This window comes from Pseudonaja textilis, chromosome 1 (genome assembly GCF_049901715.1).
Source record: "Pseudonaja textilis isolate UNSWEBS1 chromosome 1, rPseTex1.2, whole genome shotgun sequence".
In the NCBI taxonomy this organism is placed as follows: Eukaryota; Metazoa; Chordata; class Lepidosauria; order Squamata; family Elapidae; genus Pseudonaja; species Pseudonaja textilis.
Genome location: NC_141990.1, coordinates 244,423,387 through 244,445,184, shown reverse-complemented (window position 1 = coordinate 244,445,184; position 21,798 = coordinate 244,423,387). Strand labels below are relative to the sequence as shown.

Here is a 21,798-nt window from a genome sequence, read left to right as displayed (position 1 = left end):
GGCCATTTTAAGTGGCCTGGCAGCCATTTTCAGGGCTCCAAAGATCCAATTCCACCCTCTGCTATCCTTAAGCACTTTTGAGAGCCATTCTCTCAATGCTTGAGCCTTGCTTATTTAAATGGATCAGGACAGTGCTCATGCAGAGTTTTCCACCCCAGTGGAACAGGCCCTCCAACCCACTAAAAGGAAAAGATGCAGACAACGTACTGCTCAGAGGAAAGTGGCTGCAAAAATCAGAGCTAAGGCTCTAGCCCCTAAGAAGACAACTCAGGCTGAGTTGAAGGCAGAGAAACACAGACAGGCAGCTCTAGAGAGACAATTTAACAGGACTATTCAATAAATGAGAGGGCAACTGCAACAGGTTTCCTAGCCAGCCAAACATCAGGGTTTCCAGAGAAGCCCCCCCAGGGAAGGGGAAGTCGTTCATGGAGCCTTTGGACACCCTCCCCCGTCTGGTCCCCTGAGGCATTTGAGGAACAACCTCAGGATTACAGCAAGTCTGAGCTATATTTCCAGCTAACTTCTGGGCCCTATGCCCCCTCTCTTCCCTCCAGAGTTCAGGCCTCCCAGTTCAGGCCGGAAGCCACCTTCATGCCCACTGCAGCTGGCCTTCGGCCCTCCACTACCTTTGATAACAGGCCCAGGGAGATCCAAGATATTGTTTCCTTAGCCATTAGGCAGGGATTGGCTGAAGGCTTTCAACAGATTTTTTGGCCTCTGGAAAGGGTTCAGGCCCTTCTCCCTTCTCAATCTATGGCTTCCTTACCTCTGCAGCGAGATTTCCACAGACCCCAAGACCTCAGGGTCCATTCTTCACAGGCAGAATGGAAGGACTATGAAGGGGAAGAGGGCGCCTCTCTATCTGAACACAATTGCTCCTCTCCTTCAGAGTGCGAAAAGGGTGAAATCTGTGATCGCAATCTTTCAGAGGAAGAAGACTCTCGTCCAGACCAGCCCTCCTCTGCATTAGTCTTTAAACCAGCCCTCTTCAAACCCCTAATTAGCAAGGCCCTGGTCACTGCTAAGCTGTCACCTGAGGAAGCAGCACCTGAACAACAATGAGAGGTTTGGAGGTTTTGCCTTCTCCCATTTTGTTTCTCAACATAGTCAAGGAGCAGTGCACTCCCCCTTCGGCAGGTCGTCATCCATTATCTTTGGACAAGTGGTTTTACAATGTTAGCACATCCCTAGCCAACACCCTTGCAGTGCCCTCAGTAGACACTCCGGTTGTGGCATCATTCTCCTCTTCTGGCACTCCCACTAAGCCAGAGGATGTCCTTAGACCAGAGGACAAGCGTTCCAAACAGACCCTCAAGTGCAACCACCAAGCAGCTGCATGGGCTGTTCGGGCTTCGACTGCTGCATCATTTTTCTCTCCTCTATCAGATATGATCCATTTGGGTACTCCATGTAATCGATAAATGCGTTGTATGAATAATTGTGCTAGTTTTTTCGTTGATGGTATTCCTTTACATGGTATAAAATGTGCCTGTTTTGAAAATAAATCGATAACAGTCCATATAACTGTGTACCCATTGTTTTCTGGTAAATCCACTATGAAATCCATTTTGATTTATTGCCATGGTTTTGTTGGTTCCGATACAGACTGCAATAGATCCGTCCGTTTCCCTATTTTATTTTTATTCATCATGCAAATTGGACAGGATTTCACATATGCTTCGATATCCAACCACATGCTTGGCCACCAAAACTGTTGTTTTGCAAAATGTAAGGATTTCAGGAATCCATAATGTCCTGCCTGCTTAACATCATGACATCTTTTCAATACCACTATTCTCAATACCTTTGGTACATAAATTTTGTTCCCCCGCCAGGCTATACCATCTTTCATTTCGATTTGATTTAAGTTATGTGCCAACCAATCATCTTCTGTTAATAATACAGGCAGATCTGGCGCTAGTATAATGGCTTTAGTTCCTGCTACTTGATCACTTATTGGTATAAGCAGTTGGATTGTGTCCTCGCATTGGCTATGATACTGTGGAAGTCAGGATAAAGCATCCGCCATAAAGTTTTTCCCTGCTGGGACATGTTTCAATGTGAATTTAAACCTTTTAAAAAATAAAGCCCAACAAACCTGTTTCAGTGACAATGGATGTGGGTTTTGGAGGGCTTCCAAATTTTTATGGTCAGTCCATATCTCGAACGGTTTTGGACTGCCCTCTAACACATGTCTCCAGGTCAATAATGACCAATGAACTGCAAAAGCTTCCTTCTCCCATATCAGCCAATTACATTCAGTTGGGCTGAACTTACGAGAAGTGTATGCACACAGGTGTAAAACCCCATCCGTACCCTTTTGCAGTAGCACCGCTCCTACTGCTACATCGCTGGCATCTGCCTGGATGACAAAAAGTAATTCAATATCTGGATGTTTTAATACTGGTTTCTTCGCAAATAACTCTTTTAAGTTGTCAAATGCCTGTTGACATACTTTTCTCCATGGCAATTTAGTATTTGTCTTTGTATCTTTAATTCCTAAAGGTTTTGTCTTTAATAGATCTGTCAGAGGTAGAGCAACATCAGCAAAATAGGGAATAAACTGCTGATAAAAGTTTGCAAACCCCAGGAAACTCTGCAGCTGTTTTTGAGTGGTTGGTGCTTGCCACTTTAACATGGATTCTACCTTCTTTGGGTCCATTTCAATACCTCGTTCAAAGATACAATAACCTAGGTAATCCAGTTGTTTGGTATGAAACTTGCATTTTGAGAGCTTTACGTAAAGTTGAGCATCTAACAGTTTTTTGAGCACCTGTCTGACTAATTGGATATGTTCTTGTTCAGACTTTGAATAAATTAAAATGTCATCCAAATAAACCAAAACTCCTCTATATAAATGTTCATATAACATGTCATTTATCAGCTGCATAAATACAGCTGGAGCCCCCTGTAGTCCAAACGGCATCACCTTATAACAATAACTGCCCAATGAACAATTAAAAGTCAACTTCCATTTGTCTCCTTTCCTAATTCGTACTCAATAATATGCTTCTAGTAGATCAAGTTTTGTAAATATGCGACCTTGTGCTAAGGTGGTAAGTAGGTTTTTCATTAATGGTAATGGCTATAACGGTTCTGCAAAGATGGCATTTAACCCACAATAGTCTACACATAAACATAAGCTGCCATCTTTTTTTCATGGAATAACACAGGCACTGCCACATGTGATCTACTTGGAGTGATGAAACCCCTTTTTAATTTTTTTTTCAATATATTTTCTCAGCTCGTCTAATTCTTTGTGGGTCATGGAGTACATGACCCACAAGGTGTGCCTGGGATCAACTCTATGGCACAATCCGTCAAGTGGTGTGGTGGTAGACAATTAGTGCCATCTTCTTCAAACACCTTGCCCAAATCTTTATATTCATAAGGTTGGGGTGTACGGTTGACAATTCCTTTATCAAAGTGTGTTCAGGAGCCCGTTGTGCTCCATGATGACTAGGTGGATGAGGGCCAATTGCTAGAGTCAATTTCCAAAACCCTCCTTCCCATTTTATAGTTGGCTCCCACTTATCAAGCCAGGCTAAACCTAAGATTACTGCTTCACTCATATGAGGAACCATCACGAAAGAAATCCACTCTGTATTCACCCATCACCATTTTAAGATACTCAGTTCTATGGGTCGCTGGAACCCCACCTAAAATGGACCCGTCCACCTGTTCAAATTTAATGGGTACATCTAATTTAACAACATTTAAACTTAGTTTGTCCACAACCCTTTTAGTTATCAAACATCTTGTGAACCCAGAATCAATTAGTATCCCAACCTTGATTCCCTGTTCAGTCCGCTTATTCCATAGAAAAACAGGCAAGATAAAAGGATGGATTGGTTTGCTCACCATTGGATCATCGGGGATCCCACCTTCCAAATCACAGTCGCTTGAAACCGTAGTCGGTATATTGGAACTGTTATCGTCATCGTGGTTCTCCGGTGATTTGCTTCGAACACCCTGACTTTCTCCTGTCCATGCCACTCACTTCTGGTTGATCTGGTTCGGGTACTTTCTGGACCTACTCGAGGTATTCTGTCTTATGTCAAAGGGGGTATAGGGAATGCTGCAGCTCTATGCCCCAGTTTATTACATAGGAAACATATCATTATTCCTCTACCACCTTAATTAATTGCCCCTTTAGTCTGGGGTTTTATTACTGGATCCATAGTTTTACGTGTTTGGGTATCACTTTCAAGTTTAGGTTTCAAGCGCTGGAGTCCATCATCTAATTCTATTGACACCTGATACCATTTGGTGAGTCTAACATACGAGCACCTGTATAGACAGGCTTGATGTAACTTAGGGTCCAGACCTTCTTGAAATAGATGTATCAATAGACTTTCGGGTAACAACAGCAGTTTGCTAATCACCCTTCAAAATTCATTGACACATTCTCTGGCCATTCTTCCTTTCTGTTTTATGGCCAGCAGATCTTTTTTGGCTCGTTTATGGGCCGTTGTATCCTCAAATATTGTTTGTAAGGTGGCCAGAAATTACCCTATATCTCCTAACTCCTCTGCCCTGTTATGAAACAAATCTGCTGCCCATTCATATGCCTCTCCCACCAATACTCCATTGATCGCAATGATCATTGACCAAGTGGAAGGGTAACATTGGCTATGTAAGTCAAAATGATTCAATACCTGACCTAGAAATACAGCTACTTTTTGTATAGACCCATCAAAAGTAGCAGTCAGGGAGGTGGTCCCCATCTTCCTGGTGTCTGCCCTCCCCAATGAGGCCCATACTCTATCTCTCATTTTTCTATAGAGCCAGGTCTTATGGAATAACTTTCGCACCCCACACTCCTTTCATCTAATCCTCTAGTACGTAAATCCGACTGTTCCAAGCCTATCCCTACCTCAGTGTCCCTGAATCCCATTGATTTTGGTGTGCTCACCGAACTAATATCAGGAGTTAAAGCTTGTTTACGTCCTAAAGAGCCTCTATCCATGGGCCCACGCAATGTCATCTCTCCGAACTGCTGACATAAAAGTTCCAACATGTCACTACGTGGAACCATCCACTGGCTGTCTTCTGCTCCAGGCCACCTTTTCACTTTCCAGTTCAATGTTCATTCCATTTGGGGCAGCCCTTTTGGAGTGTAACTCTATTCACTCAAACGCACTTTTGGCCGCACGGCTGGCTGCGCTGTCAGTGGAATATCCTCCATCTTCTCCCCCATATCCTCATGGTCCTGTCTGCGCTCACCCCTCTCTTCAACTTCCTCACAAACCTCTTCCTCCAAAAAAATCAGGGTCTTTACTTTCTGCTATGATGATCTACCAATGGAGTAAATAGTATGAGGGAGCGCTGGCTTTCTGTCAGCTCCTACAGGAGGTCACTGAAACTGGTTCAATAAAACACTTCACTCACAGGCGTCTGCCTCTCAGCGCGTCTGCCTCTCTGCGCTGTTTATATTTCCCGTTCACCCCCCATTAATTAGCTAACATCTGCCCATAGAAAAACACCCAACATTGTTACAACAATCTCGCGCGCTATCACCCAAACCCCCAAACAACACCTTCCCCCTCCTCAAGTGCTGTTCTTCCACCCCGATCCATGTGATGTCCCCTATGCAGATTGCTGACCAGCCAAAATGACATCCCAAAGTCTTTCCTGGCTGAGAAGAGTGGGAGGCGTGTTACTTAGAGTTTTGCAAAATGCCGAACAACTGATAAGGCATTTTCTCAGCCGGTTGCACTGCAGTGGGGAAGGGCGGTTACGCCTGGCTCCGTCAGCTGTCATCGACATTGATTTGGGACCTTCAAGGTAGATAGCTCTCCCCCAACCACAGCGACGTGTCGGGCTTGATTCTGTCAGCAGCTTTGTTGAAGCCTGACACCCCCACTGTTATCCCAAATAAAACACAGTATTAACCTTAGAAAAGCCAAAAGACCAAGGCGCTAATAAAAAAACTGCCTGAAGTCCACATTCCAGCCAGACACCTAAAGAAAGGTGGCTCCATTCATAAGTAAAGCAAATATTGCCAGCAGAAATCCATTCAAGACAGGATATTTCGAAACCCCTTACAGCAATTTCGACAGCTAACGAAAGCAGAGGGATAGGATTAGTGCAAGCAGACCCTCACCCCCAAATCTAACACAGGACATAGCCATCAGCCACAATAAGAATTAACCAACACCCTTTCAGAACACCAAGCCTATATTGCACAAATCCCAAACTTCAAGGTTACAGAACCATATAAGGAACTTTCCATTCACCCAGTTAGTTGGTCAGCTGCCCCAGAACCACAGGTTGGTTCTGCTCTTCAGAGCCTTTCTTTCCAATCGACCTCCATGTTATTTCCAGCATATTTCTCCCAACTTGGAACTGAACCAGACGGGTTTTCCTTCCAACAATGCTAACTAAAGGATTTCAAGCCCCTCTTACTTATAACAACACTTGTGCTTCTCCCCCCTCCACTCTCCCCCTCCCCCCTTTATATATACAGCATTCACAGAGGTGGTATTCAGCAGGTTCTGACCAGTTCTGGAGAATCAGTAGTGGAAATTTTGAGTAGTTTGGCGAACTGGCAAATACCACCTCTGACTGGGCCACCCCCATCAATTCTCTGTCTCCCGAGCCCCAGCTGATCGCCTAGGTCTTCTTTTGTTGCCCTGCCCAGGAGAATGGAGCTGGAAAGCAGGTTAGTCAGGTGAAGTGGGGAGGGAATGGGATTTTGCAGTAACCTTCCCTCGGGAGTAGGGAAGAAATGGGAATTTTACAGTCTCCTTTCCTTGCCATGCCCACCAAGCTACACCCACCAAGCCACACCCACAGAACAAGTAGTACAAATTTTTGAATCCCACCACTGCATTCATTTCCTAATTGGAAAGTGGAAAGTGTTCTTAATAAAAGCTCGGCAAGGGGCAAATCTTGACTTCATCTGCATCCAGAGGCAAGCAAGAGTGGAGCTAGTAAATCCCAGGGAGCCAAGAAAAACTAGGGCTGCATCCTATACCGAGGAAGCAAAAAAAAAAAAATCTCGGATGCCGACCTATTTCTGTGTCCAGGAAAGTTTAAGAATTACATTTACGACGTCATCATTTTTTTTCCCAAGGGGGCCCACGCATGGCGGGCGATATCCTAAAAATCCAGGTGTGGTTAAAGCGCGCCAAGTTTGACGGTACAGAACGGCAAGGCCTTGATTCGTCACACAAGGTTCCCGCCACTAGGTAGCGCTGTTAGGTCGCCACTTGGACTTTGAGGTAAGGCTGTTTCTGAGCCGCGGCGCGTCGACGGATGAGCCTAGACTACGCGCAACTGGTGGCGGGATCCTCCTCCTCCTCCTCCGGGAGGGAACCTTCCTATCTCGCATGCCGGGCTGCAGAGGCAGGTGCGGCGGCGGCTCTTCCGTCCAAGCATCAAGGCCAAGAAGACGAAGTTGGGAGCAGCAGACCTCGGGGGGCAACGGCGCTTACCGCCGCCTCTGCTGCTGCTGCTGCTGCTGCTGCTGCTGCTGCGAAACATGCGGGCGTCTCCCCAGTTGCCTCGCTGTGGGCGCCAGACGAGAGGCGGGCAGCAGCCGAAGCCGCGCGTGTGAGCGAGCGGGGAGCTCCTCTCCTCTCACAAGGATGCTGGGGGACGATGCCTCGTGGCAGGGAGGACGAGATTTGCCGAAAAGCGCTGAAACTGCTGGTCGAGCTCTGCTCCGAGGGGACGGTCGAGAACGACAGGTGCCTGGAGTTCAGCTACTACCTGCGGGACAGCGGCAGACCCCGGCCGGCCGACGCAGGTAAGCGGCAGGGAGTGGCGGGACACGGGGAGGGGAAGGACACGAGGGGCTCCCGAGAACTTCCTGGATGCCAACCAGATCTCTTCAATGGGGTCTTCCTGGTTTCAAAGAAGCGGGCGCCCGTGCCGGCTGCGCTGGGCGGAGGGGCGCGTCTATCCTATCAACTGCCCGAATGCTGCCCATTGGATCCAGGCGAGCGCGGAAATTCGGGGCGTCGAGATAGCGCGGATCCGGCCAACGCGGCTCCCCGCACCCCACCTCACCCCAGTTGACTTCGGGCTGGCATTTACTTTATCGGTGGTGCTTGGAGGTGGAAGGCGTCTGACTCGGCATTTTATTCCGAGATATGACATTGCATGTTAAGCCCGCGCATTTTATCCAACACACCTTTATATTTTAGTGTAATGTAGGCGTTCAACAAGGTGTATCTTTACTCCAAGCTGAAGTCCTACTACAGAGTTCGGTGGAAAGCACTCTCAAATGCGTTTCGATCAGTGTGAGGAGCCGTCTGAGCTATTTTTAGATCCTGTCGGGTTTCCCAGCGCCGATGCAGTACTTGGTGAAAGGCGCCAACCCTTCTCCAAAAACTGTAGAATGACAGGAGATCCGGCTGATGGTGTATTCTTCTTCTGAACTTTGCACACAGCTCTTCCTGAAACTTACCAAGTACCCTATAAACTTCCAGGGCAATTCAAAATTTCCTGGACTATTTATCTCTTATACATCATAAATATCGATAAAAGTCACAGTAATAAAGAGAATCAAATGTGAAAGACGCATGAAGTCTCCTACTAGCATTTAGGCAATTGGGGAATGCATTTTCACTTGATTCCTTTAAGATCAAACTGGTTATGACAATAACTGGAAGCAAATCTTGTTTTTCTTGCAAACCTGTTTCCAGCTGGATTGGACTAGTTGCTCTTGAGTGAGTAGGTGCTGTCCCAGCATAATTATAAGCTAATTCATTATTAGTGGCAATAAGTTGTTGCAAGACTTAGTATATTTGAAACAGCTAGCTAACTTTGGTAAACTCAGTTAGCAAGGATCAGGGGAAGGAAATATGCCAAACAGTTAGAATGGTAAAGTGTTTATTTTCCTTCCTAGAATGATTCTTGTAATATTTCTTTGGAAGCAAATATGATTAAAGAAGTCTGTTCCAAAATAAATGTAAATGTCAAGCGCGAAGGAGTTTAAATTGTTTTGTTTTAGTAAAATCCATATTTATTCTGCAAGTAAGTTTGTTGCACCAGGTTTAATTTCCAACAGATCAAATACCCATACTAGCCTTTGTGGATGGGACTTATCCTGGATTATGTTTTTAGCCTAACAGTTTTAGTTTATCTTTTGGATAATGTACTCTTGGACATTTTTGTCTTTAAAAATCAATTTGGAGTGCATTGTTACTGCTCTACTTTCTAAAAGGGTATTAATTATTATTTTGCCTTGAAGTCCCAGAATTATTCCCTAAATATTACTGTAGGATATGCTCTTATTAAAAATTCAGTGTTCCCCTAACACATCGACAACTGTATTTTATCAAAGGAATATTTTCCAGATTACTAACCAATGGCCTAATGTACATTTTTAAGTTGGAATCATAATGAGAGTTTTATCCAATTCACATCCTAATTCTGAAATCTACACATGGATAGTTCTTCCTCATTAGTTATATTGCAGATGCAGGTGATGGCCAACCTAGTATACATCATTTAGATACCTACTGAGACAGAAGAAGATTCTCTCATGCCTGTATATCACACTTTCTTCAATCTCTCTCTTGCATATCCAATGCCAATTAGATTCTTTTTAAAAGAGTAATGTTATTAAAAATTACAATGTTAAAGAAAAAACTAATACAAACTAAAAGAATAAAAAGAAAAATAATAATATAGTAATATTATTTAATATATGAAGTCTTCCAGAGGCAGACACTCCTAAAATTAACTTCTGGGTATATTATTTAAAAAATATCCTTTAATATATCAAATATTAAAATATTTTGCTTTATTCTGTATTAGTAAGACATATTTAAGAGTTCTTTAATTGTCATCTTTAGTTCCTTCTGGTTCCCTATAGCATTCAATTTTCAAAGTCTCAACCATCAATTATTTTAAGAATTCAAAACAAAAGGGTTTTCCCATAGAAAGAAGTCTTACAATTAATTTCAAAATTTTGTTTTAAATTCATGTGGATTTTTAACTCATTTGTAACCTTTCAAAATGTACATCCTTAAACTTGTACTTAAAATACTTCTTTTCCGAATCATTGAAGTGTGATGGAATGTAGCAAGGAGCTGTGTTCCCAGGAGGGAGAAGGTGCATTTCAGAGGTGTAAGAAACCATTCAATCCAGATGTTATGTTTGAAAGAAAGAGAATGAAGACATCCTCTTCTTAAATAGTTCACAGAGTGTATTGTAGATGCAGACAGTAGAGGGCTCAGCATGGCAAGACTTCGTTTATAGGTGTGGACACAATAAATAACTCAACTTGAAAGAATCATCATGTATCATTCTTGGATTTGGGCATGACATAAAGAAAACTCACCCAGTGTTTTCAGATTTGCCAGTCCAAAGATTACTAATAGCTAAAAAGCAATTTCCCAAAGTGGTTAGAAAAGGAAGCAAAAAGAAGGAATATAAAATTGGCTAACTTGATTAAGGTTAAATATTTAGGGTTTTTTTCTTAATGGGGTTTTTCTTGACCATGACTGAATGATGGAGCTTTACAGATTTGTTTATAGATAAGATATGGGAAGAAGATACTTTTTCTTGTATTCTCAGAGAAGGTGTTAACTTTATAACCCTTAATTATTTCATTAAGATATATAGATGTTGTTACTAGTACATGTTAAATTTGTGAAGGAGTTTCTGAGATAAAGAGAAAATGATGAGAAATCAACTTGTGGGATACTATTTGAAAGGATTAATAATCAAGATTCTTAATATATTGTTTTTTCTGATAACTGCTAATGAACATTTTTTACTAGTTTTGAATGATGAGGCTTTAAATATTGATTTATAGATAAAAGGTAAGATAAAGGAAGGTTTGTTGTTGTTTACAGAAAACGATAAGTTGCTATGCTAAAAGAAAGGAATATAAAACTAATGTATTTGATTAAGATATATCTATGTTATTTCTAGTATTGTATGTGTATGTGAACTCAGTGTCCTTAAAAGTACCAATTATGGTTTGAGCAAGATAGCTATTAGTTTGCCTCCCAGAGCTTTAAACTACCATAAGGAGCAACTGTCTGGAGCACTTATGCGTGATCTGAAGTCCTTTCCCTGTCCAGAGAGGAATTATGAAGAGCTGGTTTTTCATTCTTCAGCGATTGTTGGCTCTGTTTTCAGTGGATCTATCTTCAGTTTACCTTTTCTTTTCTGAAGCCCTTCCATTTACATTTTTAATTTTGATTTAGCAATAGCATATACTGCTTCACAGTGCTTTACAATCCTCTCTAAGTGGCTTACAGAGCCAGCATATTGCCCCCAACAATCTGGGTCCTCATTTTATCAACCTCAGAAGGATGGAAGGCTGAGTCAACCTTGAGCTGGTCAGAATCAAACTCCTGGCAGTGAACAGTGAATTAGCCTACAATATTGCATTCTAACCACTGTGCACCATGGCTCTTCTTAACTGGAATATTTATTAGGAAACATATACCTTTAAGCTCAATGGGGATTCCAATCTGCTGTATATCTTTGATTGTTTGAACCTATGTTCTAGAGCCGAGGTCTCCAAACTTGGCAACTTTAAGACTTGTGGACTTCAATTTTAAGACCACAAGTCCTAAAGTTGCCAAGTTTGGGGACCCCTGCTCTAGAGAGCAAGAGTAAACCAAAATTAGCAGCAAGGACAGGAATCTCTCCTATAATCAGAACATTGCTGCATTTTTAATGTAGGGCCTGTAAAAATATTAATAGTTTGCCTACAAGTCTGTAGTGCATAGCTACAATTTCTTATACTTCTACTACATGGATTGCTATATGCATATCTGTACTGGATTTAACCTGGTAAAACCTGAGAGTTACAAGTGAAGAATGAACAGTTTAAAAGATAGGGTAGGTGAGATGATTGGAAATTCAAACCATCTTCTACTTTATCCCTTTTGCATCTGATGAAGTAAACTCATGAAAGTTCATGTGATTATTAAAGTTTGTTATTCTAGAAAGGTGCTACTAGATTCCTGTCCTTCTCCTCCCTGTGATCTTTTCCTTCTCCTGAGTAGCCTTTCTACCTTGGTCTACCCTGGTCATTGTCTTCATTAATCCCTTTCAGGCAGTCTTGTGTGTACACTATCCTATTTTCTTTTCTACCTAACTCAGCTTGTATGTCCATTGAGCATGGTCTATCTTTTGTTTCAGTACTGTTTATTAACTTCTGAAAAACAATTGTCAATGTAAAGATTTCCCCAAATTAGTTAATGTTTCTAATTAGTTGATTATGGTTATGCATAAATCATTAGTGAGCATGCCATAGAAGCAAAAATTGGAAACAAATTGTTGCATGGGTAAGAGAATCTTTAGAGATACTTTTCATAGCTTCCACTCTTTGGACTACTTAACTTTGGTCACCAGGACAGCAGAACCTGCATTAAAATACAAAGAGGTCCTTTTGAATTACATGAAAGTTTCCACCAGAGCAAGCAAAGTTCTATATTGTCTTGAGTCTTTAGTTACATTATTCACATTGTGATTTAGTAAATATTTTCTGCATATTGGTAGTGTTTCAATGAAAAGAAAGAAAATGTGATGAAAACCTATGCTAGGGGACTGATTAGTCAGTGTAACCCTGCAAATAAATCCACAAATGATATTAGCCATCGATGATATGCTGTGTTTACCCGTCTATGCATCTCACCTACATTAGTCATCTGAGGCATAATAACAGCAAAACATAAAAAGAGATGTATCCATTTTCAAGTGATTTCCTTGTCTCAGTGTTAGGATGCCATAGATAAATAAATATCCCATCCCACAAATTATATGCAGATATGCCCTAGCTGGAGAGCATCTGTAATCATATTAAGCACTTCAAGTAAACAGAAGGTTAATCAACTCAAATGGGATATTTGTGTGGGGGTGTGTGTGTAAACTTTACTTATAAATTATATATTGAGTAATTGATGGCTGTCTATTGGAAGGGATTCATAAAATAATTATTGTGTTAAGTTTTTGTCCAATTAAATAATGTTAATGAGACACCCAAAAATGATCTAACTTGAACTGTATTTTTCCTGTTCTTCTGGTCTCGTTTCTGGGCCTGATCCTCTTGTTCAGCTACAAAGTAGGTTAGCTGAATTTTTAAACATTGATGTCATCAACACCTTTGGGGGTTTCTTACCAAAGCTGCCTCATTTCTATAGAAATATCATTTGGGGAAGGAAGCACAGTAGGTGCAATATTTATTTTTACGATCTAACACAAAGAACTGAACTTGGCAAGTAGAATATCTTCCCCCACTTAGTGCTCCCTGAAGTAACTATGACTTTTTTTTTCAACTAATAAAAAACTTTTCTTAAGATACAGAAGGATCTTGATAGATTTGAACATTGGGCACTATCTAAAACAAAATAAAATTCAGTGGTGAAAAAAGTAAGGTTTTACATTTAGGCAAGAAAAACAAAATGCACAAGTACAGTATCTGTGGTACCTTGCTTAATAGTAGTAACTATGAGAGGGATCTTGGAGTCCCAGTGGACAATCACTTAAATATGATCCAGCACTGTGCTGCAGTTGCCAAAAAAGCCAACAAGTTCTAGTCTGCATAACCAGAGGGATAGAATCATGTGAAGTGTTAATACCATTTTATAATGCCTTGGTAAGGCCACACTTGGAATAATGCATCCAGTTTTGGTCAGCACAATGTAAAAAAGATGTTGAAACTCTAGAAAATGTGCAGAGAAGAGTGACAAAGATGATCATGGGACTGGAGTCGAAAACATATAAATATCAGTTGCTGGAATTGGGTATGTCTAGTTTAATGAAAAGAAGGACTAGGGGAGTGACATGATAACCGATATCTCAGGGGCTGCCACTAAGAAGAGGGAGTCAAGCTATTCACCAAAGCACCTGAGGGCAGGACAAGAAGCAATGGGTGGAAACTACAGTGGAAGGTTTTAAAGAAGAGTTTGGATAACCATTTGTCTGAAATGATATAGGGCCATGATGGTGAACCTATGCCATGCGTGCTGGAAGTGGCACACAGAGCCAGCACCTGTTGCTCTTCTGGGTTCCGGCACACGCAAGCGTGCCAACCATGTGGTCTTCACAGGTGTGGGAGCGCCGGAAACCAGAAGAGTAGCTCCCCAGAACACATGCACATATCAGCCAACTGGTTTTCACATGCGCATGCATGTTAGAAACGGAAGACCAGGGGGCTGGTGCAGACCAAGAAACTAAGTTTCTGGTTTCCAGCGCTCCCGCACGCACGGGTCAAGAAGCTGCTCTTCTGGTTTCTGGTTTTTGCATTCCCGTTTTAGCATTCAGTGCCAAAAAGGTTAGCCACTGGTATAGGGGTTCCTGATTGGACTAGAAGACCTCCAAGGTCCCTTCCAACTCTGTTATTCTATTCCATTTTCTGCAACAAAACTGTCACTCTTGCGTCATATTGTAAAGTACAAATTCATCTCATATTGATGTGTAAAATACATCTTTGCTATTATTTTATCCTGGCATACTTTATTTTCAGTTGTTTATTTTGGAAGGGGATGTATTGAATTTGCAGAAAAAATACTTGCTAGTACTGTAATAGTACAGGGACTTTACAAATTATAAGAAAATAAAATAAGGGGGGGGGGGGAGCAAATCACAGATTTAAGTTTCTAGAAAGGTCGCTGCACCATTTTGGTGCTAGTTTGTTGTCTTTACATAATAGGTTGAAATGCACAGCCTAATCTCCAAAAGAAAATGGATGAGAAAGTACAATACCATCTGTGTTCATATATTACCGCATCCAGGTGAGCGGATCCTCCCTATACTTTTGAAATTATCTTCAAATTACAAGAAGAACTTACTCCACATTTCATGGAGTCCCTGAACTTTTACATTGATGTTGGGCCTGTGTTTATATGGCTCAGATAATAGCCTCTGTCATACTATTAATTTGATGAAATAAGGGTCAACCTTTGACCCTCTGCATCATGAAGTCCTGCCATTTTTCTTCATGTCTAGGCAGAATGGGCAAATGGAATAAAGTACGTGTTTTTGATATCTTTTTGTTTTTGGTCTTTCCGTTATAGCTGCCATTACAATATTGGATACTGTAATTGGGATTTTCATACATGGTATGGAATAGAAGTGTACAGCTGATACATCCATGTGCATTTTTTTCAAGAGGCAACTGGACTTTCTGGTTTTTCTTTGAAGTCATTTCACTTCACATCCAAGATGTTTCTTCAGCTCTTCAGATGAAAAGCAAAGCATCTTCAAGAAAAAACTGAAAATCCAGTTGTCTCTTAAAAAAAACACTTTTGGGACAGTTATGACTTGGATGACTGAGAATCTCCATAGACATCAATGTTCAGACTTTATGACCAGAAACTTATTTCTATATCAGATCTCTCTTGCAGTGAGAGATCAGGTGTTAATCCAGGTAGTCCTTGAATTACAACAGTTCATTTCATGACAGTTCAAAGTTACAGCAGTGAAAAAAGTGACTTATGACTGTTTTTCACACTTATGACCATTGCAGCATTCCTATGATCATGTGATGCTTGGCACCTTGTTAGGAATTGATAGTCACGTAACAGTTGGGTTGGAAATATATAAACCAAGATAGACGTTTAATACTGTCTCTTTAAGAATGCTAAAATTGTAATTGGGTGTGGTTCCTCAATCAGCCATAAGACGGAGCCAGAAACCAGGGTTGTTCTGTTGTTGCTAGTTGCTAGGTGTTCTGTTGTTGGTAGTTGCTAGATGGTCGATGTTCTTGGTTCCTGAATTTTTTCCTTATGTACTGTTGCTGATCGTCATTTTTCTTGGATTGCTGTAAGTCTGTTACTGAACTGTTTATGATACTGGACTTTGATATTTGGATTATCCCTGGACTGAAAAACTGACTGCTTTAACCGTGTATGACTTGGACTGCTTGTTGGACTTTGCTTAACCGTTTACTGGAACTAAAAACCTACATTTTACTATACAGTGTATCTGTGTGCTGGTTGTATGTTATTCCTCACCACTCTCACTACGTCTCTCTGTGTGTACTCATTCTCCCATGAGCTGTTCAGAGCATCCAGAAGTGGGGAGGTGCTTCAGTCTCTTCTGGAAAGTCTGGGCTTAAAACTCCAGGACACTCCTCCTCCTCCATGGGACACCTGCCCAGCGTCCCCCAGTTTTAGCTCAGTCTTCATGGTAAGAGGTTGTGCACTCCCTGACTGGAACGGTTTTCTGATTCAGCTAGTCAAAATTCAGGTTTGCTCTTGGGTTAATTCGGCTTGTAAATTTTCCCCAATTAATTTGGCGATTTCAAGGCTTGTGGCTGTATTAGGTCATCCCCCCGATCAGTTTGAGCGCAGTTCTTTGTGGCTGGTGGAGCCTGCCACTCCACAGGCAGCCTGAGATGGCTGCTTCAGGCAATTAGCTTAAATAATTCCCCGATCGTCTTATCTCTGCGATCTTGGCGGAGCGCTCACAGCCGTGGCTCACTTCTCCTTGCCGTTTCGACTGATAGGATCATTTGTATGACAATTCAGAGTCAGCAGCAGCATCTCGTTAAACTGCTCAGGCAATTAACATAGGGGATTCTGCCTTCCTGCCATTTTCAATGACTGGCTTCAAGTTCGTGCCTAAATATCACAGGTGTCATTCCCCACTGGTTTCCCTTCTTGGGGACCGGGGCAAGTACCTTCCCACTCCACTTCCCTGGGATTATTTCTCTTTTATATTGCTGGTGTTGGATAGCAGGCTAATCCTTAAACAGGACTTTTTTTTTCTTTTTGCAATTGCTTTTGGATCATTACATTGGAGTGAAGCCGCAAGTGCCATTTCAAACAGTGGGAGATTTTTGAGAGAAAAGGATCTATCCAGGCCCTATATAGCTGGTTTCCCTTGTTAGGGAGCAGGGATTCAGAATATTTCTTGCTTGGAGGTTTCCCTTGTCGGGGACCTTAAGATACTGTTTCCCTATAGGCACGTATGTGTGTGTGTGTGTGTATGTGTATATATATGTGTGTGTGTGTGTGTGTGTGTGTATGTGTGTTTGTATGTGTATATATGTGTGTGTATATAGATAGATATATACATAGACTTACACTCCTGGAGAAGCGTTCTACCTTCAACCACAGGGGTAGCCATCACCCTTAAGTACAAATAATAATAATAATAATAATAATAATAATAATAATAATAATAATAATAATAATAATAATAATATAAAGTTAGAGTCACGAGAATCAGTCCTCCACAATGGAAGGTGACAACATCTTCCACTCCAAGACAAATAATTCCCGAGATAAGTCAGTGGGCCCCAAAAAGGCCTCTAAGGCGGCAGATAAGGATGCCCATAGACGGCACCAAGCCTTGGAAAGGCAGTTTCAGAAATGGGCCAGGGAGGCGGGCAAGATGACTATGACACAACAATCGGATCAGGGCCCAACTTCATTGTTGAGGCCCTTGGACTTATCCACCCAGCCCAGACAGTCTATTTCTGGACAGCCTCCCATAGGCATATCTCCTCCAATGAGCACTGCCCGGTGAATCCCAGAGGCAACCTTCACCCCTACGGCCGCCGGTTTAAGACAGGAGGAGGGATTACCTGAGGCTATTCCCATTGAAATGAGGCAATGGATGGAGATGGCAATACAAAAGGGCATTGCGGCTGGAGTTCAGCAATCCATCCGGACCAGACACTTTTCGGCTACTTCAGAAGTGGGATCCTTGTCTGCTCGATCCTTTGCGCATAACATCAAACTCAGGTATTCCCCAATATTCCTGACATACCAGTCCAGGGTCTTTGGGAAGAGGTGGAATTAGATGACCCGGATGTTCCCATGGAGGTGGGGTCAATCCATCAGATGGACTTGGGGTTGTCAGAGGCTGACCAACTAGAACGAGGAATGTTGGATGACGAAGGCCTCATTCCGGACCAACCTACCTTTTCTGGCCTTTTTCATCCATACCTCTTTAAATTTTTACTGTTCAAAGCAAAGAACACTGCTAAACTAGGCACATCAAGCCCTCATCCATTGTCAACAGGGTCTCAGGACGAATCCGAGGATCTAATATTCTCACAACCGGCTAATTAGGCAGAAACTATTCCTGTCCGTCGTATGTTTGCTGAATTAGTACAAAATCAATGGGCATCAGCAGCATCCTACCCAGCCCCAACAGGGTATGATAAATGATATTATAATTTGGCAGCAGAGTTTTCAAATTTTCTCAAAACGCCGGAGGTGGATGAGCCCATTGTGGCACTGGCCTCTTCTTCAACCCTTCCCAACAAGGCCGAGGAAGCCCTGAGACCGGAGGAAAAGAAAGCAGAGTTGGCACTCCATAGGGCGCATGTTTCTGACACCTGGGCCATTAGGGAAGCTACAGCTGCATCCTTTTTTATACGGTCCTCCCTACGATGGTTTTTCCACTTGAGGGATATATTGCCAACGTCAAATGTCAGAGCCCACCAGGACATTGCTAAGATTATTGCAGCGGCAGAATTCTCCGCTGACGCCACATTTAATGCAATCAAATTCTCGTCTAGAGCCATAGCATCTGACGTATCAGTACGGAGTCTGCTATGGCTCAGACATTGGCAGGCGGATACCAAGCATAAATGCAAGCTGGCATCAGCCCCAATATCAGCGGATAAATTATTTGGCAGTGTCTTGGAGCCCCTGCTTACTGAGAATAGAAACAAGAAAAAAATGCTTCCCCCTCTTTTTCGGAAGTCTGAAAACAGAACGCCCCAGTCGTTTTGAAGGGGTTCCTTTCAGCCCTACAGTCAAGGCCCATACCTTCCCAGGTTGCAGATAACATTAGGCTACAGGCCCAGTTTTAGACAGGATAGGTCGGAATCTTCCAATAGAGGTCAGTGGGGAGGCCAAAACAGAAGAAACCCCAGAGGTACCAGAGGCCGATTTTTTCATCGCCCCAAGTGAGTCCTTGACAGCAGCTCCCATTGAAGGGCAGCTAAAATTGTTTGCTGATCAATGGGACAGCTCCACCTCTGATGCGTGGGTAGGGACTGTGTTAGGTTTGGTTTGGCACTAGAGTTTCAATCCTTCCCCCCGAACTTTTTCATTAGGAGCCCTAGGTCCACGGACCCCATTAAGAGAACATTGATGCAGGAGGCTATCATCATCTTCTACATATTCGGGCCATTAGAGAGGTCCCATCTGAACAACGGGGTCAAGGCTGTTACTCTCTATTGTTTGTGGTCCCAAAGAGTTTGGAGGGCTGGAGGGCAATTCTGGACCTCAAACGTCTGAACAGATCATTGGTTTATTGAAAATTCAAGATGACTACTCTCTGCTCAGTCCATTCTGCTCAGCATCAGAGAGAACGATGTTCTGACCTCTATAGATCTGACAGAGGCTTATCTACATATACCAATTAGACCTGCTCACTACAAATATTTTAGATTTTGCTATTGTGATTGGCACTACAAATATATCGCCTTACCATTCGGTCTTGCTTTGGCCCTAGGACTTTTACCAAGGTTCTAGCAGCTTTGGCTGCCTCCCTCAGGATCATATCTATTCGTTTACAATGTTATCTGGATGATATTTTAATTTTGTCGTCTTCCAGACACCAAGCAAATTTGGATACCAAGATTACTCTGGAGACCCTTCAAGGTCATAGCTTTTCCATAAATTGGGATAAAAGCCATTTGATCCTCTCAACTAGGTTAGTTCATTTAGGGGCAGTGATAGATACCATGGAGGGCAAGGTTTTTCTCTCTCAGGACAGGTTGAATAGTATCCAGTCTTTGGCCAGAGAGATCAGAGCCTTAAAGGGAGTTTCCCTGGCAGTTCTGTCTCAACTGTTAGGGAAACTGATTTCTTGTATTTCCATTGTGCCTTGGGCTCATTTCCATTCTAGAGAGCTGCAATGGTTCCTGCTACCTTTCCAGCGATCCGGAAGAGCCACTTCCAACGTCCAGATAAAGATACCGCACAATGTTCTCCGATCGCTCCGCTGGTGGTTGGAAAACATGATAAACATGGGGTGTTCTTTCAAGGAACCTTGCAGGGCAACAATCACAACCGATGCTAGCCTGGTAGGATGGGGAGCTCACTTCCAATCCCACACTGCACAGGGAATTTGGACTATTTCCGAACAATCACAAAGCATCAACCTGTTGGAGCTGCGAGCAGTTCATCTGGCATTATGCAGTTTTCTACCCCTTTTCCAATCACGCCACGTTCTGGTCTTGACAGACAATATCACAACCAAGGCCCACGTAAACAGACATGGGGGTACCCACTCCAAACTTGTGATGCTGGAGATGGCCAGGTTGTTCAAGTGGGCCGAGGCCAATCTGTTTTTGCTCAAGGCAGAGCACATAGCAGGGGCCTTAAACACACAAGCGGACTGTCTCAGCAGGGCCACAATAGATCAGACAGAGTGGCGCCTACACCCGTCTGTCTTCCAGTAAGCAGAGGTTTGGGCAACCGGTGATCGATCTATTTGCCTCTCCCCTCAACGCCTAATTGCCCCAGTATATTTCAAGGTACCCGACTCAGGGGGCAGAGGCCGTCAACTCCCTGCGATGTCAGTGGCCTCCCGGACTTCTATATGCATTTCCTCCTGTAATACCCAGGTTGATCCAGAAGCTATTGAGGAATGAGCAGAATTGATATTGGTCGCCCTTTACTGGCCCAGGCAAACATGGTTTGCGGACTTACAGGACCTGTTGAGAGAACAACCTTGGAAAATTCCACCATCGAGGGTTTCCCTCTTGCAAGGGCCAGTACTTCACCCAGACCCACAATGGCTCAGCCTAGCCGTATGGAGGTTGAGTGGAGCCATTTAAGGACCCAACAGATTTCAGAGGATGCTATTGCCACCATACAAGCATCCAGACGGTCCTCAACAAATTGTATATACAAGGCCACGTGGTCCGCTTTCTGTCACTGGTGCCGGGGGTCTAAGATCGACCCAACCGCCCCATCATTAGGACAATTATTGGACTTTTTATAGGAGGGGTTGACCAAGGGCCTATCTCCAAATGCTTTACGCAGACAGGTGGCAGCCTTAGCCTCGGTGATATCCTGGGGTGACCTTCGTTCCATAGTGCACCATCCACATGTCCGCAGCTTTCTTAAGGGTGCTGCAAACTTACGACCTCCTGTAATTCACTGCTATCCCACTTGGGAGCTCAACAAGATGTTAACCGCACTTACAACTGGCCCTTTAAGAACTGCTAGTCTCAAATTCCTGACATTAAGGTGGTCTTCTTAATTGCGATCACATCAGCAAGGATTTCTGAATTGGCAGCATTGTCAATGAGAAAGAACCTGTGCGTGTTTCATGCCAACAGAGTGGTTCTCAGATTGGATCCATTGTTCACCCCAAAAGTAAATTCAGTCTTCCACAGAGCGCAGGAGTTGGTGCTTCCAAATTTTTGTCTGAAACCATCTCATAGACTGGAGCATCAATGGCATCGACTTGACATTCGAAGGGCATAGACCACATGGTGGCATTTCGAAAATCTGAGGTTCTACTCCTATCCTTCAACCCATCCACTTTAGGACACAAGGTGTCATCGACGACCATTGGTAGATGGTTGAGAGCCACCATAGCTAAAAGTTATGAATGCCAGTCCATCTCAGTTCCTAAGGGCATTACAGCCCAATCAACATTACAGCGGCAACATCAGCAGCATGGGCCACACGGGCTTCCCTAGACGAAATTTGCAGAGCGGCAACTTGGGCTTCACCATCACCCTTTGTCAGAAATGATAAAATTGATGTCTATGCCTCAGCAGATACTTCATTTGGCAGAAGAGTCCTGCAGAGGGTCTACAGAATTTAGGAGTGGATTTCAATCCAGATGGAGTCCCTCCCTAAGGACATGCCAAGCTTTGGTATGTCCCGCTTCTGGATG

General features: G+C 43.0%; 1 protein-coding gene across 4 annotated transcripts in view; it reads left to right on the top strand.

Moving 5' to 3' along the window:
• Positions 1-7,039: 7,039 nt before the first annotated feature.
• The window catches only part of SYT9 (synaptotagmin 9), a 122,086-nt gene continuing 107,327 nt past the window's right edge, over positions 7,040-21,798 (top strand). For 3 of the 4 annotated variants that reach the window (XM_026705891.2, XM_026705884.2, XM_087921159.1), the window contains exon 1: positions 7,040-7,753. In XM_026705891.2, the coding sequence (XP_026561676.2) occupies positions 7,261-7,753 (493 nt within the window). In that variant the 5' untranslated portion in view covers positions 7,040-7,260. The remainder of the gene's footprint in view (positions 7,754-21,798) is intronic. The other variant, XM_087921160.1, reaches the window with a different exon arrangement.